At 54.1% G+C, this 15,087-nt stretch overlaps 1 protein-coding gene across 1 annotated transcript in view; it reads left to right on the forward strand.

Moving 5' to 3' along the window:
- Positions 1 to 6,441: 6,441 nt before the first annotated feature.
- Positions 6,442 to 15,087, forward strand: part of BMP7 (bone morphogenetic protein 7) — a 90,066-nt gene continuing 81,420 nt past the window's right edge. Inside the window, exon 1 of the mRNA XM_082643371.1 lies at positions 6,442 to 7,375. Within this exon, the coding sequence (XP_082499497.1) occupies positions 6,958 to 7,375 (418 nt within the window). The 5' untranslated portion in view covers positions 6,442 to 6,957. The remainder of the gene's footprint in view (positions 7,376 to 15,087) is intronic.

A 15,087-nucleotide genomic window follows, 5' to 3' on the forward strand; every position in this document is an offset into this window, starting at 1 on the left:
AATTCTGAGTTTTGATGTTTCTGGGTGAATTTTCTGACCTGGGCGGGAGGGTGAGTTTATCAGAAAATCAGTTAGAGCAGGAGTGCCAGCGGGAAGCGGACTCTGGAGAGGGTGAGGGTCTGACTTTGCCTGGAGGCGAGGGAGTGGCAGGTTCTGTCTTTCCCGCCTCTCACTCAGTGTTGCTGGAACAGTGAATTAAATGGAGCTGCTTAGAAATGCCCCAGCCTTGGTGGTCCTTTGGCTTGGGGCAAGGGGAAGGCTGGGTTAGTCCTTCAAATCCAGCAGAGCCCTTTATAAGGCCAGAAGCGAACTGGGTTCCTGAATCAGACTGGTAGATGGGTTTTCTTTGGTCTAACAGTTCAGAAACAAATGGAATTAGTTGCTAACAAATGCACATTGAGAGTTTTCACATATAAACCCAAACTTCCAGCTTCTCTTAAAAATTAGGACTCTCTGGTAACATTGGGATCAAATTCCTGGACGGCATCACCCGTGGTAATGTGGTTTCCAGTTCACCTGGGTCCCCACCCCTCCCCTGTTGTATCTAGGCCCCGGGTCCCTCGCCACCTGTCAGCATGTCTGTGCTCATGGTCCCCTTTAGAGGAAAGTTAGTTGTAACTTCAGACATGTACAGCCTTGCCCCTCAGTGTAGAATCCTCAGACCAGGAGCATCGGTCCACCCTGGGGACTGGGTCAAAGTGCAGAATCTCAGGCACCCCTGGGACTGGCCGTGTGGGAATCTGCATTTTGACAGCTCCCCGGGGGTGTGTGTACAGTCCGGATGGAGAAGTGTGGCTTTAGGATCAAGCAGGGGGGAAAAGATCATGAAACCACCATACGGTGAGGAGTCTGGGCTGTGTAGACGGATGTGGCTTTGGATGAGGTTTCCGTCGTAGATGAGCTGTGTGACTCTGGGCAAGGCGCTCTCGGAGTCTCGATCTCCTTCCCGCGGTCTGAGAAGCAGAATAGGCCCCTCTGTGCTGGAGGGTGACATGAGCTAAGGCAGCACTGGGCTTAGCAGGTGCCTGGCAGAAGGGAAAGCCCTGGACTTGTCAGCAGCTCTTATTCATGTCTGGGAGGGAGGAAAGGGCTCCCTCTAAAGCCGAACTGAGAATTGTTAAGTTCTCAAAACCAAATCAGATTTCCTCCAATCGAGGAAGAACTAACAGCCATGCTAGTAATAAACAAAACCGCAGCTTCGGGCTCCCCTGGTGGCGCAGTGGTTGGGAGTCCGCCTGCCGATGCAGGGGACGCGGGTTCGTGCCCCGGTCCGGGAAGATCCCACATGCCGCGGAGCGGCTGGGCCCGTGAGCCATGGCCGCTGAGCCTGCGCGTCTGGAGCCTGTGCTCCGCAACGGGAGAGGCCACAACAGTGAGAGGCCCGCGTATCGCAAAAAAAAAAAAAAAAAAAAACGCAGCTTCCCACTAGCTGTTTGGGAGACCCTGGAAAGCCCTCCTTGGGCATCAGCTTTCTCTGGAGGCGTGTGTGTGTGTGTGTGTGTGTCTTCGTTGCCTGTGTTTTCCATTTGGAGCGGTGGCTACTGCCACGTGTATTTAAGACTGATTAAAAACTGTTTAGTATCTTACTCCTCTGTTTAAAAAATTGTGCAGAGAAAGTCCCAGCATGAGCAAGCATGAGTTTATCTCCAGTGCAATGAGAGATCTGCATGGAAAGCAACATTGAATTATAGGTGTGCTAAAATCATTTCCTCTCTCGGGTAGATCTCTTTGCACACAAGGATTTTAAAGCCTGTGCATGAGAAGGCTCTCGGCCCCTATTCCCTACTGGGGTCTGAGGCCGAGGTCATCAGGCCTTGGCTAGGTGGGTGGACAGAGGGAGCAGCCCTCAGGCTCCCTTGGCTGTGTAGGGCGCCCCCAGGGAGCCCTCAGGCCTGCTACGCTTCCTCCAGGGCAGATGGTATAAGAGTTCTGCCCATGAAGATGAGGTCCCTATCTCCCGCTGAATGTGCGTGTCAGCAGAATTCTTTTCTTCTTTTTATTGCTTTGGAGACATATGCTGACTTGGTCAAAATCGCTTCAGCAAGATGTGACTGATGATGTATGAAATGAAAACTGCTTACCCAGTGCTGGGAGGCCGGCGAGTGAGGGCTGTGGACACTCGGCCAGGCCGGCCAGACACAATAACACCCCTCACATTTCCAGGCCATCTTTCATCTGGGAGAAGCTGGCCCTGGGGTGGAGCAGATTGGGGAGATCGGGTTACGGCCCAGGAGTCCAGTGCTGGGTGCCCCGGCTTGGGGAACCACAGCTGGGGTCGGGTGGCTGGGGGCTGTCTGCTGGGGAAATGAGATAGGCCCCAGGGAAGTTCCTGGGCCCCGGATGGCATGGGGCGGGGGGTGGGGGGTGGGAGCTGGGGGACAATGAGACGGATCGGAATGCGGAATGCGGGGATCCCCCTTTCATCTCTGATCCCTTCTCCCTCTCTGCCCTGCTCTCTCCTGCTCTCCCGCCCCTGCCCCTGCCCTGGATCTCTCCTAGTCAGGATACATTTGCTTTCCTCTGTCTGGCCAAAAAGCAGACCATCATGAAAAGTTGTGTTGTTATTTTTAAGCTTAGGAGGCTTTCCTGTTAACATATTTTCCTTTTCATCCAGATGGTAACTAACACCTATCAAATGCTTGCTTTCTCTGTGTCCCAGGCACCGTGCAAAGTCCTTTACATGAGTTGAATTAACTTCTGAATCCTCCCAGCAACCCTAGGAAACAGGTGCTATTTGTCCCCCCATTATACAGATGGGGGAACTGAGGCACAGAGAGGTTAAGTCCCTGGTACATGGCTGCAAGTGGCAGGGCTGAGGTGTGAACACAGGCTGCCAGCTCCCACCCAAGTCTTTCTCTAAACAATCTCGAAGCCTTTGCTGGTGGCCTCTGCTCTCAAACCAGCATCTGATGTGCTTCCAGGCAGATATTCTTGTTTGCATGAGTGCATTCATTCATTCAGCAATCAAGCAAGCATTCAGTGGGGGCCTGGTTCAGTCTGCGGGACTCCTTTAAGGGAGGAAGCAGGGAAAATAAAGAGCCCCCCTACCCCCGGCATGAATCACAGGAAAAATAAGGTTAAATAGGGCGTGGTGGGAGTTCAGAGGGAACCTGGTCTCTTCCGGGTCTCAGATATGGAAAGCATATCGTCTCCATCTCGCAGGGGGAAAGATGGCATACCAGAGCAAGGGGGGCGGGGTGAGGGCTCCACGAGATGCCTTAGCCTGGTGCCTGCACAGTCAGGCACACTCTTTAGGTATTGGCCGTGCTTACTGCTCTTCATTCAACAGGTACTTATTGAGTGCCTGCTGTGTGCCAGGCTCAGGTGAGATGCACGGAGGGTAAACCATAATCCTTGCTTCAGGGCCTTCCCTGAAGGGAAGGGCCTTCAGGGGGAACAGCGCAGACGCCGGCCAATCAGTTGTTTTCAGATGTAGACTGGTAGCACCAATACCTGTGGCCTCCACCCCCAGCCTCACTTGCTTGTTAAAATCCCCCCCCCCACCCAAGAGATTTGACAGTGGATTAAAAAGCAGAAAAGGCTGCTGCAGAGGAGTAGTCTTTCAGACTGGAAGCAAGTAACCTCCTTCATCTCAGCTGGCATTGGAGGTGGCATAGCAGTTGCAGTGGCTTTGCCCCCGGAAGGCCAGCCCCGGGGGCACAGGCAGCCCTGGGGAACAGAGCCTGGCGGCCGTTCCTCGCTCTGCAGGGCCTGTGCTGCGCTTGCTGCTCTCCCTGCCTGGGAGGCCTCTCCCTGGCAAAGCCGTGTCTTCCTCATCCTTCCAGGACTCAGGTCAATGGCATCTCCGCCAGGAGATCCCCTGCCCACCTCCCTCCACCCCTCCCTGTTCATTCACTCCTTCACTCTATCACAGGCCGACGTGATCTGGGTGGCATACGCTCTGGTGGACGCTGGACCAGCCAGTGCCCCTCTGACTGCCTCAGCAGGTCCCTGTGTTGGTTCTCACCCTCCACAGTGCCCACCCAGGGCTCTCCCCCTCGACCCTCCTGCGCGCCCCGCTTGGCCTGGCTCCAGCAGATGAGCGTACTGCATCCTGCCTGAGAGAACCGATGGCTGAGCGTGGCCTCCCCTCCCACCCCTAAACCATGTATCAGCTTCCCGCTTTGTCTCCCCTGGCCTGAAAGCCAGCTTCGTGGTGGAGGCCACTGGGTGAGCTCACTCTCTCCTGTCCCCTCCAGCCCAGCACTGTGCTGGCACTGGGATGGGCCACATAATTTGCAGGGCCCAGTGCAAAATGAAAGCGGGGACCCTTTATTCGTAGATCATGAAGAGCGGCAATGTGGCAATAGCAGAGCATTAAGCCAGGTGTGAGCGTGGGGGCCTGGGCACCTACCGGATCACATCACATGCCCGTGGAGCCCACCCTGCGTGACACCCAGGAAGTGCTCAACAAACCTTTGTTGAAGGAAGGCGTCAGTGGAAGAAGGCAGGTGGAGGGGGCTTTCACAGTGCCTTGATTGACAGGTGGGCAGAGGCCCAGCCCTGGGCCAGGGGGCCCAGGACCTGCTCCACCTCACAGCCTGGAGCCTGTGTAACAGGGCCAGGATGTGATTGAAATGGCTAGGACCCACAGCCTTGCATTTCTCTTCTCCTCACCTGGCCTCTGGCCTCTCCTGTCTCCACCCATGTGGACCCTCAGGCTGCCATCTTGTCCAGAAGCCCCCAAAAGGCTGCATGGCAGAACCACCTATGCTGCAGAAAACTCCAGAAGATCAGGTTCCTCTTTACCAGCCCTGGAGCTTCTGCCTCCCCCAAGTGAGGCTTAGCCAGACCCCTCCCCACAAAGGACACCCCTGTGCCCAAAGTCAGCCCTTCACCCTTTATCCCAAAGTCCCTCTGGTCACCCTTCATCTAGCCCATCATCTGGCAACCACTGGTTTGTGAGTTTGCCTCCTTGGGGCAGGAAAGGGAGGAGGCAAGATTGAACTTGATCATGGTCCTCACTGCCACTCTGAGTCAAGTGTTATTTTGCTCCCAGTTTTACAATGAAACGGAGGCTCTGAAGAGCAGTAGTTTACTCAAGGTCCCATAGCAGGTTCTGAGTTGTTTGGGGCGCCTGTGTGCCATGCCCAGTGTGAGCTGGGCCCCAAGTGGGCAGCTCAGTGTCATTCGTGGGATGAATGAATGAGGGGAGGGAAGAAAGGAGGCCAGGAGCATCTGGTGAGGTCTCAGGCACAGACACTCAGAGGTGAACTGGATGCAAGGCCAGCTGTGCGCTCCTCAGGTGTGGCCAGGCAGGGGCTGGTGGAGAAGGTCAGACAGTGACCGGGGGACTTCCCTGGTGGTCCAGTGGGTAAGACTCCACGCTCCCAATGCAGGGGGCCCGGGTTTGATCCCTGATCAGAGAACTAGATTCCGCATCTGCGTGCATACTGCAACTGAGAGTTCGCATGCCGCAACTAAGAAGTCTGCACACCACAACTAAAGATCCCGCGTGCTGCGACTAAGACCCAGCGCAACCAAAATAAATAGATAAATTTAAAAATAAATAAATATTTTTTAAAAAAAAGGCAGTGCCAGGCTGGGATATCTGGTCTCAGGCTGAGGAGTGGTTGGGCCCCCAAGGAAGGGAGGTAGGGAGGAATTCTCCAGCTCACACAATTTCAGTCATTCAACAAATAATGACTGTGCAGCCACAGTGGCTACCAGGCCCTGGGCTCAAGGACATCTGAGGGAGTCCCACTTCAGCCCCCAGGGAGCTCTGTTTCCAGTGGGAAGGCAAGGCAACAAAGAAGGCACGAATAACTCAGTAATTCCAGACGGTGGGAGGAGGAGTTAGGGAAAAAAGAACAGGTGTGCGCGGGTATGAGGAGGGGAAGGGACCTTATCTCCGATGGTCTGGGAGGAAGTGGCACCTGAGTGGCACCTGGTGGTGGAGGCTTGGCCAGATGGCAGGGGTGGGGAGGGAGACTGGGAGGGGAGACAGCTCCAGGCAGAAGGGCTGGCAAGTGCAGGAACAGGCTGGCCACAAGTTCGGGGAGGGATCCGCGTGTCTGGAGTAAGGGGGGGGGGGGCAAAAGGCGAGAGGGGCTCGGGTGCCACCTCCGCCAGGAAGCCTTCTCGTGTCGCCGCGCTTCCTCCACATTCCCCCAGCTTGTTCTACCGCAGCGCAAATCCCATGGGTGCCGCTCAGGCCTCCTTCCCTGTCCGGACTACGAGTGCGGAGAAAGCAGGGCCGGCTCGGATTCCTCTCTCCGCATCCCCGCGGCGCCCGGCCCGGCGCTGGGCACCCTGTGGGCACTGGGTAAATATTTGCAGAGCGCACTAGAAGGAATGAATGAACCCATTGGGCGCCGCTGGGGGGAGGGCGGGGCCGAGGGCAGGTGGGAGGCCGCCGACGCGGGAGGGGCCCTCGGAAGCCCGTCCTCCTCCTCCCCCTCCTCCTCCTCCTCCCAGGCCCCAGCGCGTACCACTCTGGGGCTCCCGAGGCGGCCTCTCGTGCGATCAAGGGCGCGCAGGGCTGGGAGAGCGACCTGGGGCCCTTCTTCTGGGCGCCGGAGTTCGGAAGAGGGTGGGTCCCCGCCGCCCCAGAGCAAGAGCGCGAGAGGAGCCGAAGGAAGGAGCGCCCGCTCTCCCGCCGCCTCGCTGCCACCCCGGCGCTCGCTCTCCCGGCTCCTAGGTTTGCTGGCTGCTCCTCCCACCCGCGCCCGCCTCTTTGCTCGCGCTCGCGCTCGCTCGAGCCGGTTTCCGAGCCCCGCGGTGCGCCCGGACGAGTGCGGGGCGAGGGGCCCCGGGGCCAGCGCCGAGCCGGGGGCGGGGGTCCGGGCAGAGCGCAGCCGGCCGGGGAGGGGCCATGTCCGGCGCGGGCGCAGAGGGGCCCGTCTACAGCAAGTGACCGAGCGGCGTGGACGGCCGCCTGCCCCGCTCCGTCACCTGGGGCGGCGCGGGCCCCGGTGCCGGGTGCCCGGAGCCCGGGTCGCGCGTAGAGCCGGCGCGATGCACGTGCGCTCGCTGCGCGCCGCGGCGCCCCACAGCTTCGTGGCGCTCTGGGCGCCCCTGTTCCTGCTGCGCTCCGCCCTGGCCGACTTCAGCCTGGACAACGAGGTGCACTCGAGCTTCATCCACCGGCGCCTCCGCAGCCAGGAGCGGCGGGAGATGCAGCGCGAGATCCTCTCCATCTTGGGCTTGCCCCATCGCCCGCGTCCCCACCTCCAGGGCAAGCACAACTCGGCGCCCATGTTCATGCTGGACCTGTACAATGCCATGGCGGTGGAGGAGGGCGGCGGGCCCGACGGCCAGGGCTTCTCCTACCCCTACAAGGCCGTCTTCAGTACCCAAGGCCCCCCTCTGGCCAGCCTGCAAGACAGCCACTTTCTCACCGACGCCGACATGGTCATGAGCTTCGTCAACCTCGGTGAGTGAAGGAGGGAGGGAGGGGTGCGCGTCTTGGCCAGGAGTCGCTTTGGGACAGGGAGGGCGCCGCTTCTTACATCCAGCCCGCCCATCTTTCCACTCCCGGTAGTTTTCAAAACGGCAGTGCCTGGCCGAGGGTCTCCCACCCGCCTGCCTTAGTGGACCCCAAGCTGCGCGCGCCCCAGGTAGGGCGAGCCGGGCTCATCTGGCCTGTGGGAGTTCGGGGGAAGTAAGGACCGGTCTGAAGCCCTCTCTGGGTTAAGTCGGCGACTGCACCTCTGGGGCGGGAGGCGCCGGGCGGGCCGCGGCTCAGTTCAAAGCGCGGGGCTCGGTCATGTGAGCTGTGCCCGTACGGCTGGGCCCGCGCTACCTGGATTTAAAGGGCCCTGCTCCGCGAAGCTGACTTCCCGCCCTTTCTGAGCCCCTCTCTGCCCTGCCTGGCCCTGGCATCGCGGGCGTTGCACTCCCTTCCCCGCCCTGGCAAGCCCTACCTGTCCCCTCGCGGTGCGCCCGCCGTAGCGTGCTGCGCGCCCCGAGCGCCTCGGGGCTCCTTTCCTGACCACTGGGCGCCCCTCTCCCTCTCAGCTCTCCTGGCTGGAGCTGGGGAAAAAACGTTGCCATTGCGACCTTTCTATTTTAAATATTTAATGATAGGTCCCGGACTGGCAGAATCCATTTTCAGCGTTTATCACGTGTGGCGCGCAAACCACGGCTTCTGGCTATTGGGTGGCGAGGGATCTCCCAGCAGACGCCGCCGGGGGAGGCTAGGGGACCCGGCTTCCGACTGGAGCCGCGACGGCCCCGGGGATCGGAGGCTGGCGCTGCGGCGGGGGTGGTGCTCTCGCTCCATCTGTGCACATTCACCAGACTTGCTCAGACTAACCCCCGACTGCGCGCTATAGGGCTCATGATCAAATATTTGGTTTCTGAGATAACACGCCCCGATAGCGCTGTTTCCCGAGCCGCTTTCATTCTACAAGTGTCACTTGCTGCGAAAATACGAACGAAGTCAAGACAGCAAACTCACGCCCACCGGCGCTGTGTCAACAGGGAAATAATGATCCTGAAGCCCCCCGCGGGGCACCTGGGGCGTGGATGGAGGGCGCCGGGAAGCGCGACTCAACCTTAATGCTTCCCGCGCTAGATAAGGTCCCTGGAGTCCCCGGGACTCCATTGTCTGTCCTTAATAATAGCCCAAAATCAAATAGTGAAACGAGCTTCAGCGAGCAAGGGGTGGGAGGTTTAGATGCCAAAATGACTTCAAGAAAGTTTAAATTATACTAGGCAGCCTGTTAGAATGAGACAGCTCCATATGTCCTGATTTAGAACAATCTCCAAGATGTATGGGGTGGAAAAAAGCAAGGTGCAGATCAGTGAGGTTACATACGTGCTTGTATATCATGCTCTCCCACTGGAGGAAGACGCCGTGGATTGGAAATAGATTTTATGGGGGAGGGCCGAACTGGGGCTGGGGCCTTAGGGATTTGGGAGCTGCGGCCTGATTTGTCATTGTCTGCAGTTTGGTGTATGATTTTTTTTTCAATGTGTATTTGTGACCTCTACTAGAAGCTAAAGAAAAACCCCAAATACGTACATACAAATAAATTAATTAAAGCAGAGCTCTGTATCCACCCTGAAGCCAGGGGTTAACCAGGGCCCTTTCTCTGGCTGGGGATTTATGGTATCTTCTGTTCTGCTGGATACCTGTGACTCCCAGTGAATGCCAGCAGGTCCCAGTGGCGGCCTTCAGAGCCTGGCTGAGGTCATTAAAGAGGTATTTGTAAGCCCTGCTTCTGTGGAGGGCTCTGCAAATGCAGTGCAGAAAGCACCCTGCTGCTTATGGACCAACCGCGTGGCCAGACACGGGCTCCTCCCATGCCAGATAAGGACCAGGTTGCCAACTGGGCACCTCTGGGAAGCTTGGGGCAGGGCTGTTTGCTGCCCCTTGGTAGAGGGGAGCAAGCTGGGACTTGTTTGGGAAGACCACAGCTGGGTGGTTTTCCTCCTCTGGCTGTACGCACACCTTTCAACCCGTTAGTCCCATTTCTTTCATCTTGAAAGGACAAAGACCGGCTTGTCTGAGCCTCTTAATCAGTCAGGCTGGCTTTGGGCTTTGTGGGACAGTCCTGACTTTCTCAGGTCTTGCTTTCTGGAGCATCACTCCAAATTAGATGGCAGAGTGGCTTTTAACAGAGTGCACTGACCTTGTTTTCTTTCTTTCTCAGTCCCTAAAACTTTCTCGGTAATTAGTTGGGTGAAGACCTGGACCGCAGTTGAGCAAGACTCTTCCTGTAGATGTTTCTAAGGTTGCCCTTTAATTTCTGCCCGGCAGCAGCATGGGAATAAACCGCCTGTCCCTTCCGTTTTGTGGGGTTCTGGGATTTTTGCCACAGGAGGGGCTGGGGGGTAACAGTGGGGTTGGAGGGGGCATGTAGGAGACCTGCTTGCAAGCTGAGAAAAAGCACACGATTTTTCCTTGGATTGCAGATCATACTGACCTGTAACATACAAAGTTTTCTAAAGATGCGTTTAGTCTCACACTTTACCAAGAGTGAGAGAAACGTCGTTTGTTCACATGCAGCGATTACTTGTTACCTTGCAGGGGACCTGGGGGAGACCTTGAAGGGAGACTGACTTTCTCCACCACCCTCTCCTCCCCTCAAAGCCCCCTCCTCCTTCCACCACCCCCTCCTCCCTCATTGCATACCGCTGCTGTCCTGCAGTGCTCTGGGGGACTTCGGCCTGAAGTCTGAAGGCTTTTGCAGAGCTGGTGCGTGCGTTTATTCTTCCGTCTGCAGCCAAACTGGTTTTTGTTCCTCTAGGTCGTTCTCCTCAGAATTCAAGCTTTTGGCCAGGCTGAGTGGGATCTAAACTAGAGAGGGAACTAGAGGAGAATTTATGACAAAACCAGGTGCTGAGAATGAGGACCTCAGACCGCACCTTGTGACAAAGACCAGCCTGTACAATAAAGCCCCTGTAATGCTAGCTGAGCTGCCGGAGGGAGACTTACATCTTCCCAGGCTGGGCCTCTTAAGTTCAATGGCGAGATTTGTAAACTGGTTTGGATTAACAAGCCCCCAACTCCTCTGTGCCGACTTAAGTTTGGAATTCAAAACAGGCTACCCTCTCTTCAACTGTCCCCAGGCAATGTGAGTTCTGCAGACTGAATCCCCAAGATAGCTGCCCTCCCCCCTTTGTTTCTTTGGAGAAATCCAGCAGCTCCTTTTGGGATCTTCTAAAGAAGCCCCTGGCACTGGGGGTGTGCGATACACATTTATCTCTGGTCCAGGTTCCGAAGGCACCAAATTTGTTTAATCTTTGAAGCTAAATTAAAAAAAGGGGAAGTGGGAAACCTATCCTTATTGGGTTCAGTGTCTAAAAGTGGCTTTTGTTAATGTAGCCGAGGAGTGGGGGAGAAAGCCGTTCAGGTTTACTTTTATTTTATACCATCTGGCGATCCTTTTTGTTGACAAGTGTTTGGCATTAAGATCTCTCCTCTTGCCCCTTCAGAACAGGCCCTACCACTGTAGAGTATTAGAAAAAGATTCTGTTACAGTTTAAAAATTTCCTTCAGGGAGTGCTTGCCGGGGGAGCACAGGCTGCAGGCGCTCGCAGCTGTAACCTGGCTTGTGTTAAAATTTGGAAGGGGCTGCCCCACATTCCAGCACTGGAGTGCCGGCCCTCACTGGTGAGCAGCCAGAGGTTAATATAGATGTCACACAGCCTTCCCTCCTTCTTTCTTTCTTTCTCTCCTTCTGCAGAGTGTCTTCGCTCTAAGAGTGCACCAACAGCTGTGTTTTAAGTAACCCTTTCAACGTCGCTTCTTTTAAACCTCATTTTCCTGCTTATATAAATCAGAGATCTTCTCCCCTCTCCCCCCAAGGATATATGTGACCCAGGTTTGAACTTTGGGGGGGTCTTTGTATTTCCCTTCTGGAATCAGAGCAGGTTAAGGCCGAAGCCTGGATGCCAGCTCGCGTGGCCAGTTTTGGTGTTTATTCCAGAGTTGTCACTTGGTTGTGGGGCGGCCCTTGAAGGGGTAAGGAGGGAGGAGGCCTAGGGAAGCGAAGTGGGGGGGCTTCTCTGAACGCACAGAGAGAGGAAACAGCTTCTGAGATGCAGCTCCTGCGAGCTTCGGGTCCGGGTCGGGGCCTTCCGTAGCGTCGTAGCCTGTCAAGCCTCTGCCGGGATAAACACAGCTGGCCCGCGAACCCTTGACCACCAGCGTGCCTGCGATGTGAGCGAATATCACATGTCCACTGAGCTCGGAGATGATGATGACTTCATTCCAGGGAGAGCCTCATCTGAGTTGATTGATCACCCCTATCACTTTAATATCTTTTTTTCCCCCTATTGGGTAAGGTCATATTTGGCCCATTGCAAGAATCAGAGTGTCCTAACACTCCCCCAGTCTCCACCCTTCCCCAGCCTGCCCATCCATTTCACCAGCTGACTGTTTTGAATGGAGAGCCCTTTGCACCAAGTGGCTGGCCACGTTCATTCTTTGGCGATCACTCTTCAGACCTAGCTGGGGGCTGTCGGCACGGCTGCTTTTTGGCCGGCCTCTGCTTTAATGCACTCTGGCAGTGTCACCGGGGTTAGGGCACAGGCAGGGATGTGTGGGACCTGTCACGTTATTGTCAGAAGGAATGCACGGATTAGCCTGTAAAACGTGGCGGTGGGAGAGCGCTGCAGCTGTGTACACTTATTATAAAAGATTTAAGTCCCACTGGTAAAATCAATACGTTGAATTGCATGACCCTCTGCTTTTAATTAGTTTAAGTCAAATGCGCCGGTGCCATTTTGCCTCCTCTCGCCTTCGTGGGGTGAGGAAACACCAATATTTACATAGAAACTGTTAATTTGTGGTAAAAATGATAACACATTTAGCTTTGCACACCCAAAGTGCTCCGACTTGATGGATCCCGGATCAATGTGGAGTCGTGGGGTGATGTCACCTGGGCGAGGGGGCAGGGTGGCCACATCAGTGATGTTTGTCGCCTGGACCCAGGATGTGGCCGCAGGTGCCTGTACCGGTGGGTGCAGTGCGTGAAGAGGCTGGTCTTTCAAGAAGCTAGCCGACTCTGTCTTTGCAAGCCAGATATGTTGCGATTCACCCCCATGATGTAAAATCTTTTAAGTGTTCTTACAGAATTGTGAAGCGAAGCGGCAGTTGCCTTTCTGGTTGTTTTGCGTCTGTTCTCCCAGCATGCTGGGTCCTTTGTACTGGGCAGCTCAAGGCACAGTACTTTATTTATTCCAGAGCTTCAGATGCTTTTCTTTCCAATTCCTGAAACAGTTTATAGAGGAAGGGGGGTGCTTTCACTGCAAATGATCCCATGTACAACCACAGCTATTATGTGAACCGTTCGGTATTAGCTGTGTGTTCAGCTGCACTTGAAATCTGGGTTTTGCAGCAAATGGCATTTGACAAATAATATTTGACAAAAAATGTGACTTGGTATTTCTTAATATGGAACAGATATTTCCCAGTTAACCTTCTGCGGGGAAAAATTGCTCTAACCCGATGTGAAATGGCCGTGCCGATGAATACCAGGGCTGCCGCTGTGTGATTCCCCCGCTCTCCGAAGTGGAGTGTTTATGATTTGGGGGCATATTAGCAGTGCATGAAGCTTGACACTTACTTATGTGAAACTCAGAGTAGCATGTGCGATGCCGTCCTTTCAAGATTTGTGTCGGGAGGCATTGCTGGGAGCCGAGAAAAGCCTTTGCTGATCCGCGTGGAGTGGATTGAATTAATGACAACTCCAAGAGCACCAGTTTTAGGGTAAATTGCTTTATTGTTTTGGAGCCAGGGTGCTTATAATCCGGTTCCTGTACAAACATGTTTAACGTGTGTTAATGCATTTGCAAACCAGGGCCTCTCAGCACAACCCTGCTTTTCATTAATTGATGTCGGTAGCATGGTACAGTATTTCAAAGAGCTGGCCAAGTATAAACTGTGTTTCCAATTTCCTTCCTTTCCTGTGTTTGGAATGCCAATGTTAATTTGTTCCCATGCAGGAGCAGGGGCTGCCAACTGCGGCTTTCTATAAAGGGCTTCACGGTGAAGGCTTCCAGCCCTCGCTGATGCTTGGGGCTGCCTGGCCAAGTTTCCTGACACTTTGCAGCTAATTCTGGGTGATATATGGAGTGGGGGGTTGGGGGGCTTCACTGCCGTGTAACGGAAGTTCTCGGTGACAGCAGAGGGTGTGACTTGGCAAGAGAGAACAGAATGGCATCCACACTGATTCTCTTTAGACACAGCTTCAGCCCATGTGTCTGTTTCCACTATGGTTGCCTATTAGCTGTGTGACCTTGAGCAAGTTACTTAACGTCTCTGAGTTTGTTTCTTCGTTTTAGAAATCTGGTTAAGTATCCCCTCCTCCACAGACCCTCACGAAGACAAAATCATATCTCTCGTGGGTAGAGTCGGGCACCAAGTAGGTGCACAATTAATGGTAAACCTTGCTTGTATTTTGATGGCCAGATCACTATTCACTTTGGTATAAGAGTCCAAATTTCCATTTTTAAGTACTTGATCTTAAAGTACCAAGATTAAGCCACCCATGTCGTTTTAGAGATGTGAAGAAAAGGGCCCCAAAGATGTATATCTTTGTATATATGTGTATCCCCCCGCACCCAACGACACATGCATTTTCCTCCTCTTCAGAGATCAGTGAAATTTGAGCACACCGAACTTGTTTGAGGATAAGTAGAGTCTAATGCTGACTTTCTCTCGATTTTAAGCATCTATGGCTATTTAAAAACTTTCCTACTAGGGAACCTAAAACTTGTATGAAGGGTGTACAGGAACTGTCTACTATCCTTACAACTTCTCTCTGAATCGAAAATTATTCCAAAATAAAAACTTTTAATTTCAAAAACTCGCATTACTGACATATCTCTTCCCACCCCTTCCTGGAAGGTGGTCAAAGTACAAATTGTCTTTTCCTTCAAGGGAGTGACAAGCCCAAGCATTCATTAACAGACCAGCACAACTTCCCCACTTTTTATGGGAGCAGGTGCAAGACTGCCCCCCCCCCCCCGCTCTCCCAGCTGGGTTTGGGATAACAAAGTCCCAAGTGGATTCAGTGCCTTTAGAAGCCTCTGGAGACCAGAGGATGGTGAAGGTCTCCGGGTCCTGAGTCTCGGGGTGGGCTTTCTCACACAAGGTTTCCCATAAATTCCCTTCAGCTCTTTCTGTACCGTTAGAAAACTCTGACTTAGCGAGTATTAAGGTTCCCACATCTTTGAGGTCACGTGTTATTCTTTCACATCTTTATCTCCCAGAGTAGCTTTCAAGTTTCACTCTTTTGTTGTCTGGCTTAATTAAATTTGGCTGTGAATAAAAACCTGCACTGTTTCCAAAATTGCGGACTTGCATGTTTTTAAACATTGGAGTTAAGCCTGTACCGTCTTGTAATGCCAGCCTCTCTCTTGCCTTCATGTAGTTTGAAGAAAAAAAAAGAATCCAAGCAGTTAGCATGACCATCCACCTAGAATGGTCCCAGTGCTCATCTGCCCGGCAATTTAACAATGCACTCACAGGCAGGCGGGTTATTCTGTGGTTTCGATGGCTTGTGTTTTGGCCTTTGATAAAGGACTTTTTCTTGACTATTTTCTCAGACATTCTCCCCGTCCCGTTCTAGCACTGCCTTGCAGAATTCTCATGGCACAGAAGGTACTCAGACATTGGCAGCTTGCGTGCGT

The sequence above is a fragment of the Mesoplodon mirus genome, assembly GCF_964341445.2.
Source record: "Mesoplodon mirus genome assembly, chromosome: 15".
NCBI lineage: Eukaryota > Metazoa > Chordata > Mammalia > Artiodactyla > Ziphiidae > Mesoplodon > Mesoplodon mirus.